Source organism: Lentinula edodes (assembly GCF_021015755.1).
Source record: "Lentinula edodes strain Le(Bin) 0899 ss11 chromosome Unknown C8R40scaffold_43, whole genome shotgun sequence".
NCBI lineage: Eukaryota > Fungi > Basidiomycota > Agaricomycetes > Agaricales > Omphalotaceae > Lentinula > Lentinula edodes.
The window spans coordinates 147,973-162,560 of NW_025764349.1; the positions used below are offsets into that span (position 1 = coordinate 147,973).

A 14,588-nucleotide genomic window follows, 5' to 3' on the forward strand; every position below is an offset into this window, starting at 1 on the left:
TTCCCGTACGGCGGGCTATGGCTTGGAGAATTGGAGAATCAATTCGAGCAGTTGACCGGCCCCGAGCCGGAGCGACCACGGGGGGTTGTCCACGGCGAGGGGTCAAGACTTGGACAGGTTGTCCGTCACCGGTGTACAAAGTGCTGTACTCAAATTGCTGATCTTCTTCCATGGCTTCAGGAAGAGTTGACGTAGTAGGAACTGTGGCTGGACCGAAACCGCGATTACGGCGACGTGGTTGACCGATGGCAGAGATAGAGTCGGAGAATGGGGCAAATGATTGAGCTGTGGTGAAGAAAGTGTTTTCTTCGGAATTAGCTCTGGATTGAGCTCGAGTTTTCGGAGGCATAAAAAATGATATGTCAGTACGACGTTACGGATTGAGTTTAATTATACTGTTAAGATCATGCAACCCGTGTAACCGTGCCAGAGGTCACAGAGTGTCTAAGTGCGGAATACGAATGGGACAGTAGTGAAGTTATTAACAACACCGCCGTTACGCCGTATGTCCCCGGAGGTCGAGAGTATAGAAGAGAGGAGCTGAGTAGCAGCCAAGTCGGAGCGGCGATAACGCCGGTGACGAGGAGCGAACCAGAGAACGTATAAGTCCTAAGGTAGAGTAGAGAGAACTTCAAGGCAGTAAGCCTGAAGACTTAGAGGAGCACAGAGTGAAAGAGGGAATCTAAGTCGATAATTAAACTAAGGAACTACAGTAGCGTACAGGCAGTATTTATATCTACGGAGCGGCGCATCGGTGCGGAGCGCCAGACTAACTACTAGGAGCTATACGAGTAGTACCTGCAGGGTAGAGTGAAAGACAATAAGGAGAGACTAGAACGAAAGAGTAAAAGACAATAATGAGAGACTAGGACGAAAGGGTATGGGTAGCGAGAAAGAACAATAGGAAGAGATTACAATAAAAGCAAATCTTCGGAATACCGAGCGGCGGAATGGAGGCCCGCTGCATGGACTTGACAGTGGCCTTCCTTCTGGCAGTGCCGGCCCAAGCAGCTGCCTCCTTCTTCTTTGCCTCTTCCACTGCCCTCTTAGCAGCCTCCTCCTCTGCCACTCTCCTGGCCTCCTCAGTGGCCTTCCTCTCCTCCACCTCCTTCATGATCCTCTTGATCTCCTGCTCCTCGTCCTCTACAGCAGCGGTATTGGTGTCAGGAGGTTGGCGGGACATGATGAGGAAGGGCCGGGGGAAGGGTTATGGGAGGTGGTGGTAGTTGTGGTGATAGTTCAGCTGGTCATCATACTGTGGGACTTAGGAGTTTGGGAAAAGTTAGTTCCACAGTGGAAAACCCTGGGCCTTTTACATGCTTCAAAAACCAAATATTAGGTTCATTCGATTAAACCAGCGGCCCGCAGGAAGATGTGAATTTAAATTTTCAACAACTTATTTTGTTGATGGGATCAATTTTCAGTGATCTCAGCTTTTGAGGGGGATACTGTCAGGACCATGCCTTGGTGCCCCGCTCTGCCACTCGGTACTCCAAGATCTATTGTTTATTATAATCTCTTCTTTATTGTTCTTTCTTGCTATACATTTCCTTTCAACCTAGTCTCTCTTTATTGTCTTATGCTTAACCCTGAAGGCACTATATGTATAGCTCCTAGTAGTTAGTCTGATGCTCTGCTCCAATGCACCAGTTCATAGGTATAAATACTCCTGTACTATACTGTAGTTTTTCAGTTTAATTATCATCTTAGATCAACTTAGATCACCTTCTCTTGTCTCTCTCTGTCTTCTAAGTCTTCAGGCCTGTCGCCTTGAAGTACTCTCTACTCTGATCTCAGGACTTGTGAGTTCTTTGGTCCGCTCCTTGTCATTGGCATTACTGCCACTCCAGCTTGGTGGCTTCTAGTTGCCTACTCTCCACTCTCGATCTCCGGGGACTAGCAGTGTAACAGCGGTGTTGTGAATAACTTCACTACTGTCCCATTCAACCCTCTGCCCTTAGACACCTTGTGGCCTCTGGCACAGCTTCATGGTGTACATAATCTTAACATCATGTCAGTTTGACCACAACAACACCCAAGCTGAATAAATAATTTAATCAGGTATTGTGGGCAGGATAAAAGAACTATGAATCAAATAAATATACATATATCAAAGTGCAAGAAAACTTTCAATATTCTGTTGAAACATATGGTAAACATTCAAGTTCAAAAGCATTCCTTATGCTCTGGGGTCTGCACAATCACCAGCTTGAACATATGTGACATGAGATTGTATCATGTCATGATCAAAATCAAGTTACCTTTCAGGCTCACCAGACCTGTCATGTTGCCCACCAATAGCCTCTATTTCCACTCTCTCTTCTTCTTCTTCTTCTTCTTCTTCCTCATTGAAAGATTCCCCATCTAATGGAGCCCCAATATTCCCCAACATCTGGTTGGAAGCAAAGTTCAATGATGATACACGGGTCTGTTGACCTTGGGATATTGTGGTATTGCCAGGTTCAGAATATGTGCGCAAGTTGAGCATCAGGCGGCTGATGAGAATGTTGGGCAATCTGGGAAATGAATTAGAAAGAATATAATCACCAATGAAAGATTGATTCACATCTCAAAGAAGGGTTCAACAAACCCCTCAAAATTCTGTTGTAAATGGAGAGTGTATTTTGCAACAATCCAGAACCTTTTTGGATACAATGACATACATTGAAATTTCCCGACTTTAATAATACCTTGAGGGATTCTATAAATATAATGCACTCAACAACTTTGAGAAAATTTTAAAAACTGACCACACTGAAGATAGCAAGAATAATAGCCACTACAAGCATGAGTCTTAAAATACTCAATATCAGTTATATTTCTCGGTTCAAATAATGTAATAGAACATACAGGAAATACAAAGTCCCTATTAGGAATCTTGAGCATCATTCTCAGAACAATATATGCAAGAATTACCATCACGGAAGATTATTTGTGTAATACTAGACTGATTGAGCCTTTGCATTTCCAGTGAATGCTGAACAGTCTTTATAGCAGTTAGAATGAAGGTGAAAATGTCATATCCCAATGCCAACAATGGAATAGCCAGGTCCACTAAAAAAATCAACAGTCTAAATATTGTTGCATAAACATGATTATCTCACACCTGTAGAAGATGCAAAATCAAATATTTGTCAGAGAACTGATAAACTGGTGCTTACTGAGTGTATTGATCTACATTATTACCACTTAGCCCACACCTTGAGAGGTTTTGAAATGGAGATCCAATTGTGGAACCACCAACTCCTAGTGCTAAATTCTGTACACAAAATGTGTTACTGGACAATGAAATACAAGCAGCCAATTCCTGCTGGCTCAGTGATAATGACACATACCCATATATCAAGTGTAAGTCTTGAAATGATGAATGCAGAAGCTATTCCAAAAATCACTCTATTTCTATTGTATATTGCATAAACCCTCAGGGCAAAAAGAACTTCAACTAGGTGAGTGGAGGTCATTGAGGTAAGATTGACTACACACCATTGGCTGCAACTATGGACAGAATTGTAAAAATTGAATATATTATATTTAATGCTTGGCACCTTTTGTTATATTAGTACCAGGACAACATGCATTAGAAAAGTCATAGCTTACTGCTCATCTGTTCCATTTCCAGGAAACTCAAATATTGCTTGAATGATAACAGACAAGAGCAACATGTATCTGTTTACCAGGAACAGTACTGAAGTTCCAGTTAATTTTCTTTTCCATATTGAGCTAAATTCTCTGGGCCATGTCTCAATATGGTCTGCAACACATAGTGCTAAAAGAAATGTAATGAAAGGCATAGTTGGAACAGTAGATAAATTGCTCACTAATAACAGCAGCCTCAGCATAATTGCTCAACACCCTAGTTTGAAAGAATAAAAGTCAAATAATGTGAAGAAAAAACTATGAGTACAGACTATCAATAGGTATCATGAGTTTTATTTACCAAGATTCAATTTGAGGAAGAATATCATCCATTGTGGCAAGATTTAAGAAATTCAGAAAGTTGTTCTATAGTGATTGATAATTCAGGAGGTCAAAACTGGCTCCTAGTGTTTATTGGTGAATGTGGTAAAAAGAATTATTGTGTTGTTCAGTCTCCACATGCCCTGCTTTTATAGGTGTGGATTACAACAGTTCAGGTCAGTCAAGTTAAAAGTGCAGTTGTGTGAGTACTTCAAGAATCACAATGGCAACTCAGTTCCCAAGTCCAGGAATTCTAAATCTCAGATGAGATATAACCCAACAGGAGTTGCTGTAAAATGCTGTTGTGAGTTGAGACTCCTTCTCAGCTCCAGGGGCGGGATTAATTCCTCTGGCAGTCCCCTCCTACATTAGTATAAGCACAAGCACACTGCCTGGGAGGGGGTGGAGCTTTTAAAAGATATAGAAGGTGCTCAGGAATAGGTGCTTATATCACAGTACTAGTTATGCAAAGAGCAATCCCCTCCAGCAAACAAGGACAGTGACAGTGTTGGCTAGATGAATTTTTGTAATCTGTTTCTGAAATTCCACTGTTAACTACAATGATTAGTTGAAAATGGAAATCCAAATACCTTGATCCCTCCGAAAATCTGGCTATGCTCTCCTCAGCATCTGTCAGATCCCTCAATTCACCAACTCCTTCTATATCTACATCATTCCCCATACACTTGGCAGTGCACAGAACTCCAATAATTGATGTAGTGAGATCCAGCAAAAGCCGGTAGCACTTGCCTAAACCAAGTGGTGATGGGCTCACAGGTGCTCTCCAGGATGGTATACCCTGCAAAACCAGAGCCTTACCTCGGCAATGCTGCTGTGGGGTTGAGACTCCTTCTCCATTCCAGGGATTGTTATGTACTGTTGTGTACTAAATTTCTATTGTAATTAGCTTACATACATAGGTATCCTATGGTATACTCCGTCTTCAAGCCCGTAGGACCTGTGCATTCAAGCATTCAAGAAGGAGGATAGAAGGATATGTCAAGTAGAAGGATAGAAGGATATGGATTTCTTGCCAAGTGAGAACTCGAGCATAGACAAAATCGCTCGAAGGTCGTGCCCATCCATCCATCCATGAAATGTCTTTCCGGAATACAGAGTCAAAAGTTCAAGTTGAAAAAGTCGAAGTCAAAAATTGAAAAGGCTTTCTTTACACTTAGTCTTGATTATTTTTCCCGGGATATGATGTTTATTCCGGGTCTCTGGATGTTTATCCCAAATCACTCGCTGTGTCAAGTGCAAACCCGACTCTGGAGTCTATTCTCCACAATGACCTCTGTTAGTGCGAAGTTTGAGATTTTTACCCTGTCCATGGGACAAACACACTCCAATGACGAACCCAGCGAAGGATTCAGGACTTGGAATGGAATGGATACAGAAGGATGTATTATTCCCATTTCACACTATCCACTATTCATAGTAGGTGATTGTGGGGAATAGACTCCAGAGTTGGATTTTTCTTTTTGCACTCGGACTTGGGAGGATGTTTGAAGGATGTATTAGAGGAAGTAGAGGATATGGAATTGACTGTCGTATTTTCCCTGTAATAACCAAACCTCACAATCACCTCCTCGACCTCCACTTACTAGTCTCCCTCCTCAACCTCCTCCCTGCCCTCTCCCTCTCGACCTCCCTCCGCTCTACCTCTTCGGGACTCAACACCTCCCACCTCGTCGCATACTCCTCCGCCTCCGCCCAATCTCTCCACGCGCTCCTCAGAGGCTTCGGGTACCGCCCATCTCGTTCTCGCGCTGGGCGTCCGAGGGATCCTAAACCCAGCCCTGTTCGGTCTTTTATCGGTCCTTCCAAGTCACCCCCACTCCCGGGAATCAAGTTCAACGGAGGGTGGGCACCGAGAACGCCCCAATCAACAACGTCTCGTCTGTGACGACACAGTTCCTCGTGTATCGCATGTGCGATGAGTGGGATGGCTTCGCCGGATAACCCGAGGTCGGCACAGAGTTGGAGAGAGAAGGCTTCAGGGGTGAGAGGGGAGAGGAGGTCCCATTCGATGTGGTCGGTTAAGTGGTGGGTGGAGATTTGGACGTCGAGGGAGAGGATGACGCGGCATTCGGTGTTTTGGGAGGGGGAGTTTTGGTGGTGGTGTTGGTTTAGGTCTAGGTCTTGTTCGTCGTCGTCGTCGTCGTTGTGTTCATCAACAGAGAAACCCAACGAATCCATCCACCCAACCCACGCCTCGCCCCTCGCATCCTCCACCTGTGCCCTAATCTGCCTCGCCACGATCTCCCCATACGGATCCACCCCGATATCCAGGTCCCTACAAAACTGCGCGGCAAAGACTTCTGGTGTTATAGACGCCGACGGTTCGTGGAGATTCCAGAGAAAGACATCCCGGATGCGTAATCCGAGCTCTGGGACGTCGAATTCGAGTCGGACCGGGATGAGGATCGGGTTTGGGTGCGGAGGAGGGGTAGAGGGAAGGGGAAGGGAAGAAAGGTAGTTTGGACCGTAGTCTAAACTGAACATCGGACCGCCTGGCGCCGTAGCAGCGTTCGATAAGAAACCTCTGGTCCTAATAAACCTCGACGGAGGAACCAGGCCGAGATAGCTCTGATCTAAATCTGAGCTATCCACCCTCACTTGCTGTTGTTGTTTACTCGGTCTACCCACTCTCCTCCCACTCCCAGCGACGAAATCCCCGTCGGTCGCATCATCATCGAGTGCACCAGCGTCCGGTATATGATCTCCGTCTTTTTTAGTATCATTCGCATCGTCACCGTCACCCTCGTCGTCATCCCCCTCGTCGTCTACCTCGGCGTAGTTGATCACTGTTCCCCGAGATCGACGGGATGCGCGCGTGGGACGCGTCGTCGTTCCCAGGGTCGAAGACAATGATGAGGTGGAGGGGATAGGTAAAGAAGAAGAGGCGGTGGTGGTGGTGGAACCAGGGAATAAAGTCGGTTGGATGAGGAGTGTCGCACCTGTTCGGAGGCGGGAAGAATAGGATGTGAAATACGCTTGAGCGGAGGAAGATATTGGGGTTCCTGCTACTGGTGCGACTGGAGCTACCGGAGCTTGTTGGGATTGTGGTTGTGGTTGGGGGATTTGGTAGTGTTGATACCGTGTTTGACTTTGCTGCATTTGATTCTGAATTTGCGTCTGCGGTTGTTGCTGTCCCTGCGGATACTGCGGTACATAAGACGGCGGTGCGAGCATCAACATCGGCGCTGGTTGAGGCGTTGACGAGCTCGATCCGCGCGTCGCACGCGTTGTTGTTGCTGCTGTTGTTCTACCGCTTAATGGCAGCTACATCCGTCCGGTAAGCAAGGTACTTCTGAGAGGAAAAGACTCGGATACTCACCTGAGATATAACATGTCGAAACTGATCGTCCGACATCGTGCTGAATTGTCCTGTTTTACTCATCGCGATTCGACGACGTTGAGGATGAGAATGAAAAAGCAAACGCGTAAGGTACGGGAGTCACACGTTGTTATGTCACATTATTTGTTACTGATCACACGCTAGTCCCCTCACTTTCATTTTCCGTCGATTAGTAGAGGTCGAAAATAAGATTGAAAGAGCAAGCGGCGCAGAAAGAATGCTATTTATCCCCATATCACCTTCAAACATTACAAACCGCAGACCAACCACAACCACCCCTCGTCTCAACAGCAATCAATACTCTCCTTCATCTCCCCTTATCCAACCCTCTAACGTCTAACACTTCGAACTCCCCTAGAACGTCCAACAACTCCCGCATTCCCACTCCATCCCACCCCGCTATCCCTATCTCCCGACTTCAGCCTTTGCCACCACCTTTGATTCGGTATCAACGTCAACATCGACCAGTCACAACCACAACGCTCGAGTACAGAACGCCATACCAACAGCAGCACCAGCCATCATAACAATGCGAGGGAATACCCATACCCGAACCGAGAGGGATACCCTGCCTATACGAGAATTCGCTTGATGAGTGCGAAGATGGATGGATGGATGGATCCATCGAGAGAAGGTAAACGAGCCGCAAATACGCCGACGGTGAGGACTCGGAGATCATGTAACCATCAATAGCGTCGAGGAGCTCAAATCGCAATGAGAGCGGGGACGATGTCGGCGGTTTCGATAGCCATAGAAGACGCGGAGGGAAAGGGTGGTTTCCGGGAGTAGCACAGTAGCGCGGTAGCTGTGAGGAGAACAAGAGGATTGGTGATACCATCCATCTCCAAACCTGGACAGAAACTTGAGTAAACAAAACGAGAGAGGGAAGAGCGAAGGTGCTCACCATTCTCCATATGTTATAACCTCATCGTTCCATCGTTCCATCGTCGCTTTTCCCTTCATCCGCGTCATCGTAGACCCAACCAATCTTGACTAAACACGTCTCCGAGTCTGTACCAACTTCTTATCCGAACCCATATTCGAACCCATATCCTACGACACCTAGTTGAACTCATGATCAGCTGAAGTTGTTCTCCTGAATGTCGAACCGCCGCTAGGGACGGAGGGACGGAGAAACAGAGGCGTTGCAGGCCGTTGAGGGGATTCCGGGAATTCAACTTGGTGATACAATTCGGTGATTGGGTGATGAACGCAGTGTTCATTGGATTCGATGAAACCCGTGGTTCGTGTTCGTGTTTTCGATGAGTAGAACGTGGAATATATTTCCAGCCAGCGCTAGTGACGAGTAAGTAGCCTCAACACTGGCGCCAATGACGCTCTTGAACGCCTCGATGTCAACGGCGTCTTCCTTCAACATGGCTACCTCTCCTGTATCTCGAACCCGCGCAGAACTTTGTGAAATCCTGGCAATACGCACATTGCGGGAGTACGGCAACAATCTGTTGGAGCTCGCCGTGGTCTTGACGACGAGTTGGATGGTATATAGCGGTGCGGACGAGACTGTGATGCAAATGGCTCGCGAGGAGAGGGAAGATCTGGAAGAAAGGGTTGGGAATGCTATTGAAATGGCGATTCTAGGAAGGTCGAAGAGGTTTATAAAAAGTTCTTCTTGTCAGAAGGTCATTGATGGGATTTGGTCGTGCGTACTCACATCATGGTTTCTCTCATCACTCGTCGTTCAATGCCGTATTTCCGTTCAGAGGAAAGTGTGTGTATCAAGCCGAAAGCAGTCACTCGATCCTATCAGATGCAAGTATCATTCGCCATCGAGAGTCTTCTACTATCACTTCATCTTCTAGTAGACCTACAAACGGAACCCAATCCACTTCTATGACCCTCACAAAGCCCCTTTATTGGATCATTATCGGTTGGTCGGGCGGCTCTTGCAGATAACTGGTCCTGGCTGAACGTTCTTTGATAACAGTCTCAAGGTACCTTTCATTCGGTCGGTTCTGGAATACACCAAGTACGTGATCCAAGACGAAAAGAGACCTACAATCCAAAAAGCTAACTGTTTTGGTTAGCTTCTTGATTCTTTTCGTACTCTTTATCCTCGCTACTGAATGGAACACCCGAGACGAGTTGAATGCTCCCGAGGTAATCTTCATGGTATATGCTCTTGGATTCTGTCTCGAAAAGGTTGCTGCGATGCAAGAACATGGTGTACAAGGTGCGTATACCCATGTCAGGCTGGTGATTCTCTGAACATCATTTCGAATTTTCGGCGTACAGTGTACTTTAAGGGTACTTGGGTAAGCTATCTACCTTTACGAAAGAGGTAGAACTGACCTACCGTTTATAGAATGGTTTCGATCTCGCTTTTGGTAAACTCTTAATCCCATCTAGTAAAATGTCCAGCTTGGTGATCAAACTCGGTTTCAGTAACGACCTTTATGCTTTATGCTATCCTCAGGCTTTATGGAGTATTTCACCATAGTTTGTCGTCCCGTTTTGGTTTCTTTCGGAACAATCATTCAAGAGTCTAAGTATAGGTCTCTGGGCGCGTTCTACCGGTATAGACTGTCTTGCTCTCATCGCTTGCTTGATGTTTCCGAGGTTAGCACTTTCGAGCTAACATTATCATACATTGATGTTGGTTGACTCTGTATCAGACTGGCATTTGTCACGCTTCGCAATAATCTAATGGTCCTTTCATTGAGAGCTATGATTACGCAATTCGTTGTGCTCATGCTGATCGCTGCGTTCTGCTTTTGTGGTTTTCTTTATGCTCTTTGGACGTGCGTCAAGCTATATTCAATGAACACAGTTCCTTACTGAATTTACACTTCTCTTTTTGGTTCTCAACACGTAGGCTAAGCCGCAATGAAGCACAGTATGTCATGCCACGCTCTTAGATAATATGATTAGCGGTGTTCTCAATAACTAGACCATCTTCAGATACAGTGCTGGGTACGTCTGTCTTCTCGATCCACATCAGCTTATCTCTAATCAACACAAAGGACCATTGCTTGATGGATGCTTGACCTTTGGTTCGGGTTAGATGCCAGTGGTTTCGAACGGTCGAGTAAGTTGCTTTTCCTTGATTGATACGGTTCTGTCCAAAATATAATCTATATCACAAGCTCAATTTCATCAAGTCTTCGGGCCAGTGCTTATGGTCACATACGCTATGCTCAGTAATACTCTGCTGCTGACTGGTATGTGGTTTGAAAAGATTATGGCGCTCATTGTTTACAATATCCTGTTCAGTCCTCGTGTCTGTGAGTGGTCGATCGAATAAGCTATACTGTGTTCTCAATTTTTTTTGCTAGATTCTTTCCAACACTTTTGCGACAATAAACGAAGACGCCGCTGCGGAGGTGAGTGTCCTCATTTCCATCCCTGGAACTACTGTAGATTTCACCCCTTTAACGCCAGGCCATGTTCAGAAAAGCCGTGTCCACGATTGAAGGCATAAAGGCAGACTCCTTGTTCTCTTACCAGCCTCCGATAAACTTGGTTGCACTGTGTTTCATGCTTCCACTCAGTTATATCCTCACCCCTAGGTGGTTCCATAAGGTCCATTTACTGAAAATTTTCTGTATTCAACACTCATCGGTGTCGCTCGTGTAGGTCAACGTATTCATGATCAGAATCATGAACCTTCCTGCGCTCCTGATCATTGCACTGTATGAACGGCAGGCTAAACATAACAGGACTACAGGATTCTATGAGACCTTGATAGTGGTCACGGAGAGGGCGTATGATTAATCCACTTCCAAGGCAATTGAAACGATTGTGTAAGTTTAACCTGCTTTTTCCTTGTGTTATAGAATCTGATGGTTGTTACAGCTATTTTTGAAGGATTGGCTGGATCTGATAGTGATATTGATGCAGTAAGAGTTGACAATGTGCAAAAAATAGCAGATGTCCTCATTTTTCCTTAGATCTTCGAAATCGAGGAAGAACTAGATACTAGTGCGTTGGATACTAGGGATGATGTTGAACTTGGTCCGAGTGACAAACCACCTCTATCACCATCTGTATCAACATCATCAAAACCGAACAGCCCCCCACCTTCTCCAAGCAAACGGCAGACATCCAATTCTTCCAATCGTCGCACATCCAATTCCCTTCAACAACGAAGAACCTCGAACTCCTCCCAAAATAGACCGTTTGCGAATCAAACTCATCTTACTCCTGGTGGTGGTCCTTCTTCATCTTCACAAGATCAATTAGGAGGAAGTCAACCGCATCCTATACCTCCGCGAACTCGAGTCAACTCAATTATGAGTTGAGGTATGGAGGCCGCGCAAAGTTTCACCAGTCCCTTAGCACAGATATATCAGCCTTTGGTCGTTGATGACGATCTCCCTCTTGCGAGTGATGAGTCCCTAGACCAGGTTCCCTCGGTACCACAGGGTGGTGCTCCACTGATTAGCTACGGGCCGACAACACGAAGACGGCTGTCGTCTATGCAGGGAGTTCATCGGCGTAATACAAGCGATGTTGGGCTTCTTCGTCAAAGCAATAATAACTTGGGTACACCGAATCGACATCTTCAGCATGTGCAACAACAGCAACCGCGGTCTCAGCAGAACTTCCCTTCGATGCAGGAAGTCATGAGTGGTGCAGATGGCGTTATCTCGGAGAGCCCACCTGGGCAGAGCCCGTCTAGTCGTGGGGGCTTGGATATACCTACAGCTGGACAGATTCAGGAGGAGGAGGGGAGTGCAGGTGGTGCTTCGCAGTGGTCGGAGAGGTTGGCGAAGTTGGAGGAAAGACAGGAAAGGATTGAAAATTTGTTGGAGGGCATTGCGAAGGATTTGAGGGACAGGGGAAAAGTGTAGCTTAGTTTGTGTTGGAAGGATAGAACATGCATTGAATATACACGTTTATGAGGTATGCTCTTTTTCACCTGCATTGAAGCAGGTTCTATTTCTAATTATAGATCTTTTCCCCCCAAAGTATATGCATTTAGCTTCTCCCAACTTTTTTTTTGTGGAATTCATCTCCTCATATACACCATCATGATTCTGATGAGTACGCTGTTGGAACGCAAGGAAGTTATTCGTTGGGTCATTTCTATGGAAGGCATTGAACACTTACATCAAAGTCAATGTGTGTTTCTTTGCTTGTATCAGGACTACCGTTGAATTGACATGCATTATATTCTACTCAGAAGCTTCAATCTTGACTAAGATAAATAGATAGATTGTGTGATACCACAAACCGCTCCGCAGAAAAACCACTATTGATTACTCGAGATGCGGTCCCATAGGGAAGTTAATATATAATGAGAATGGAGTCAACACTGTTTCAAGTTCCCTGCAGCCTCACCTTCATCCCAACGCCTCATGTCTTCCCCTACTGTTTCTCAAAACGAGATAGCAGACCAGATTGGGTTCTCAGCGTATTTCGACGTTGTCTACATCCTAGGGGCGAGCCTCTTTTATGGTATGTGGTCTATCAATGGAATTGATGATACTACCTACGACTGTTGTTTCTTATATTGGCAGGTCTCTCTTTACCTGTTTTCGCACTTTCGATAAATGTTTTAAGGTGCGTGTTTGAGTTTGCATAAAGATACATATGTGCTCCATCTCATAACTCAACAATCATCATTACTTACTTCAAACTGTAGACAAAGAGCACGCAACTCCAAACCTGTCCGATTCCTTTTAATCCTCACATGTCTCACTCTGTTCTCCGTTACCGGGCAATTCATCACCAATGTCGGGGAGACCCTCACCGGGTTGTCTTGGTCTCAATCTCCTAGTGATAGCATCTCATATCTTGATCGAATGGCTAGCGCATCCGCGAGGGCAGAGCCCTATGGGATCGCTTCCCTGATTTTTCAGGTTTTGAATGTAAGTAAACCTTGTTGGAGAATTGGTACTCCGAAGTGATGAATCATTGAGTTTGCTGATATTTGAAATCTGGATACCTTGTTAATTGTTCTCTAGTTCTTTGCCGGGGATGCAATTGTCGTGTGGTGCATTTCTGTTCTTTGGTACCATTCAAGAGCTGTGTGGTATACATTGTGTGTACTGTTGGCTGGAAGTGCAGGTCAGTTGACATACTGAGTTTACCACAGACTACTCCTTCATACTACTACCTATGTTGACCTCCTGGTCTCCAATCCCCTCCAAATCCTCCTGCAATCTTCTGGCATACAATAATTGCTGACTGGGAATATTATTTGCAATCTCAGCTGCATCAATATATGACGTGACAAATTTCTCCATCATCCTCACAAGCAACAAGGGAGCAAGCGGAAATGGATTCTTGAAGGGCAATGCTTCAAGTATGTTTGTCTCGTTAGCTGTGAATCTCGCGGCGATGAGCTGTATTATGAGTAAAGCTTGGTATGTCGGGGAAACTTGATCTTTTCACTTTTCCCATTGAGTTTTTGTTGTCCTTGACACATTTTTGATGCTAATCATACTACACACTTGTAATAACTTGCATGTTAGGCTCTTCCAACAGTCAATCAAGAAAACAATGTCTCGAGATCGAGTGAACAAGAATGTGTCTTTCAAAATTTTGCTTTCCCTTGTTGAGTGTGGTTTATTTTACTGTGCAGTTCAGGTGGGGTTTCTATTACTTGATGGATGAAATAGTCCAATGTAGTTTTGATGCTCACTCATGAATGTCCGTGGCAAATGGAACGTTGACTGTAGATGACAATGCGCCTTCAGTACTTGGTTGTGCAATTGTTGCGCAGTTTACATTGTTTTTCGCAGTGAGCTTCTTCTTCCCCTACCTTGCCACTTTTTTTCTTTTCAATGTTGATCCAGTACTGTACCTCATCTTTACACATAGGGAACACACTCAGCACTCGTAATCTCAATCATCGCCTCCCAAAGATCCATTTTGGAAAGCTTTTCAGCAGTGGTCGGAGGCCATAGAGAGCCTTTAAAGCAAGATGTTGAGAAAGGAGTCGGAGCCTTGCCAAAGTGTAGTACAATCCGGTTTGCACCTGGACAATTTGTATCCGGCGAGTCGGAGCAGTCGGTATCTGGGGATTATGGGAATGGGTTCTTCACCACAATGTCAGCATCTAGTAGTGAACTTGAGCAGGAGGATCGAAGCTACAAGGTGGTGACAAACTAGAAAGGGACTCGGAGGACTATCACTCTGGTTATTTTATTTGCATAGGATCCTTTCTTGCTGCTATTTATCAGCAACTTGAGTATTCTGTTGTTCATGTATCCCTGATCCATACCACCAAAAGATGTGCTGAGAATTGAAAGAAACCAAGCGTGAGAACTTTGCTTGTATCGTTCCAGTTGAGTCAGTACCGATA

General features: G+C 45.3%; 4 protein-coding genes across 4 annotated transcripts; 2 read left to right on the forward strand and 2 right to left on the reverse strand.

Annotated features, from left to right (window-relative positions):
* Window positions 1-2,257: 2,257 nt before the first annotated feature.
* C8R40DRAFT_1211764 (uncharacterized protein) lies at window positions 2,258-3,791 on the reverse strand (the record flags this gene model as incomplete). The annotated part of the gene is made up of 8 exons (XM_046233197.1): window positions 2,258-2,568; window positions 2,747-2,802; window positions 2,851-2,866; window positions 2,917-3,071; window positions 3,162-3,259; window positions 3,336-3,436; window positions 3,484-3,545; window positions 3,598-3,791. 8 exons carry the CDS (start codon window positions 3,789-3,791, stop codon window positions 2,258-2,260), a joined length of 993 nt encoding a protein of 330 aa, XP_046081692.1.
* A 1,747-nt stretch (window positions 3,792-5,538) lies between these two features.
* On the reverse strand, window positions 5,539-6,462 carry C8R40DRAFT_1056559 (uncharacterized protein; the record flags this gene model as incomplete). Its single annotated transcript, XM_046225091.1, has 2 exons — window positions 5,539-6,098; window positions 6,144-6,462. 2 exons carry the CDS (start codon window positions 6,460-6,462, stop codon window positions 5,539-5,541), a joined length of 879 nt encoding a protein of 292 aa, XP_046081693.1.
* Window positions 6,463-8,694: 2,232 nt separating this feature from the next.
* On the forward strand, window positions 8,695-12,129 carry C8R40DRAFT_1175398 (uncharacterized protein; the record flags this gene model as incomplete). Its single annotated transcript, XM_046232322.1, has 20 exons — window positions 8,695-8,978; window positions 9,040-9,210; window positions 9,264-9,305; window positions 9,364-9,509; window positions 9,572-9,591; window positions 9,642-9,775; window positions 9,827-9,895; window positions 9,952-10,077; window positions 10,152-10,172; window positions 10,227-10,249; window positions 10,341-10,364; window positions 10,423-10,497; window positions 10,550-10,560; window positions 10,612-10,659; window positions 10,718-10,858; window positions 10,913-10,968; window positions 11,025-11,040; window positions 11,113-11,175; window positions 11,227-11,556; window positions 11,620-12,129. The coding sequence occupies 20 exons, from the start codon at window positions 8,695-8,697 to the stop codon at window positions 12,127-12,129; spliced, it is 2,310 nt and encodes a 769-aa protein (XP_046081694.1).
* Window positions 12,130-12,432: 303 nt separating this feature from the next.
* C8R40DRAFT_1125571 (uncharacterized protein) lies at window positions 12,433-14,526 on the forward strand. Its single transcript, XM_046228986.1, is given in 11 exon segments — window positions 12,433-12,736; window positions 12,799-12,841; window positions 12,924-13,143; window positions 13,192-13,195; window positions 13,208-13,209; window positions 13,246-13,348; window positions 13,494-13,647; window positions 13,756-13,871; window positions 13,905-13,906; window positions 13,941-14,024; window positions 14,105-14,526. 11 exon segments carry the CDS (start codon window positions 12,637-12,639, stop codon window positions 14,393-14,395), a joined length of 1,119 nt encoding a protein of 372 aa, XP_046081695.1. The 5' UTR covers window positions 12,433-12,636; the 3' UTR covers window positions 14,396-14,526.
* The last annotated feature ends 62 nt before the right edge of the window (window positions 14,527-14,588 follow it).

What these genes read in the sequence shown, in the direction of transcription:
- C8R40DRAFT_1125571 (XM_046228986.1), top strand. Translation starts at nt 12,637, where the DNA reads ATGTCTTCCCCTACTGTTTCTCAAAACGAGATAGCAGACCAGATTGGG. An exon ending in TGTATTATGAGTAAAGCTTG is followed by an intron (nt 13,648 to 13,755) that starts GTATGTCGGGGA and finishes CTTGCATGTTAG; the next exon opens with GCTCTTCCAACAGTCAATCA. An exon ending in AGTTTACATTGTTTTTCGCA is followed by an intron (nt 14,025 to 14,104) that starts GTGAGCTTCTTC and finishes CTTTACACATAG; the next exon opens with GGAACACACTCAGCACTCGT.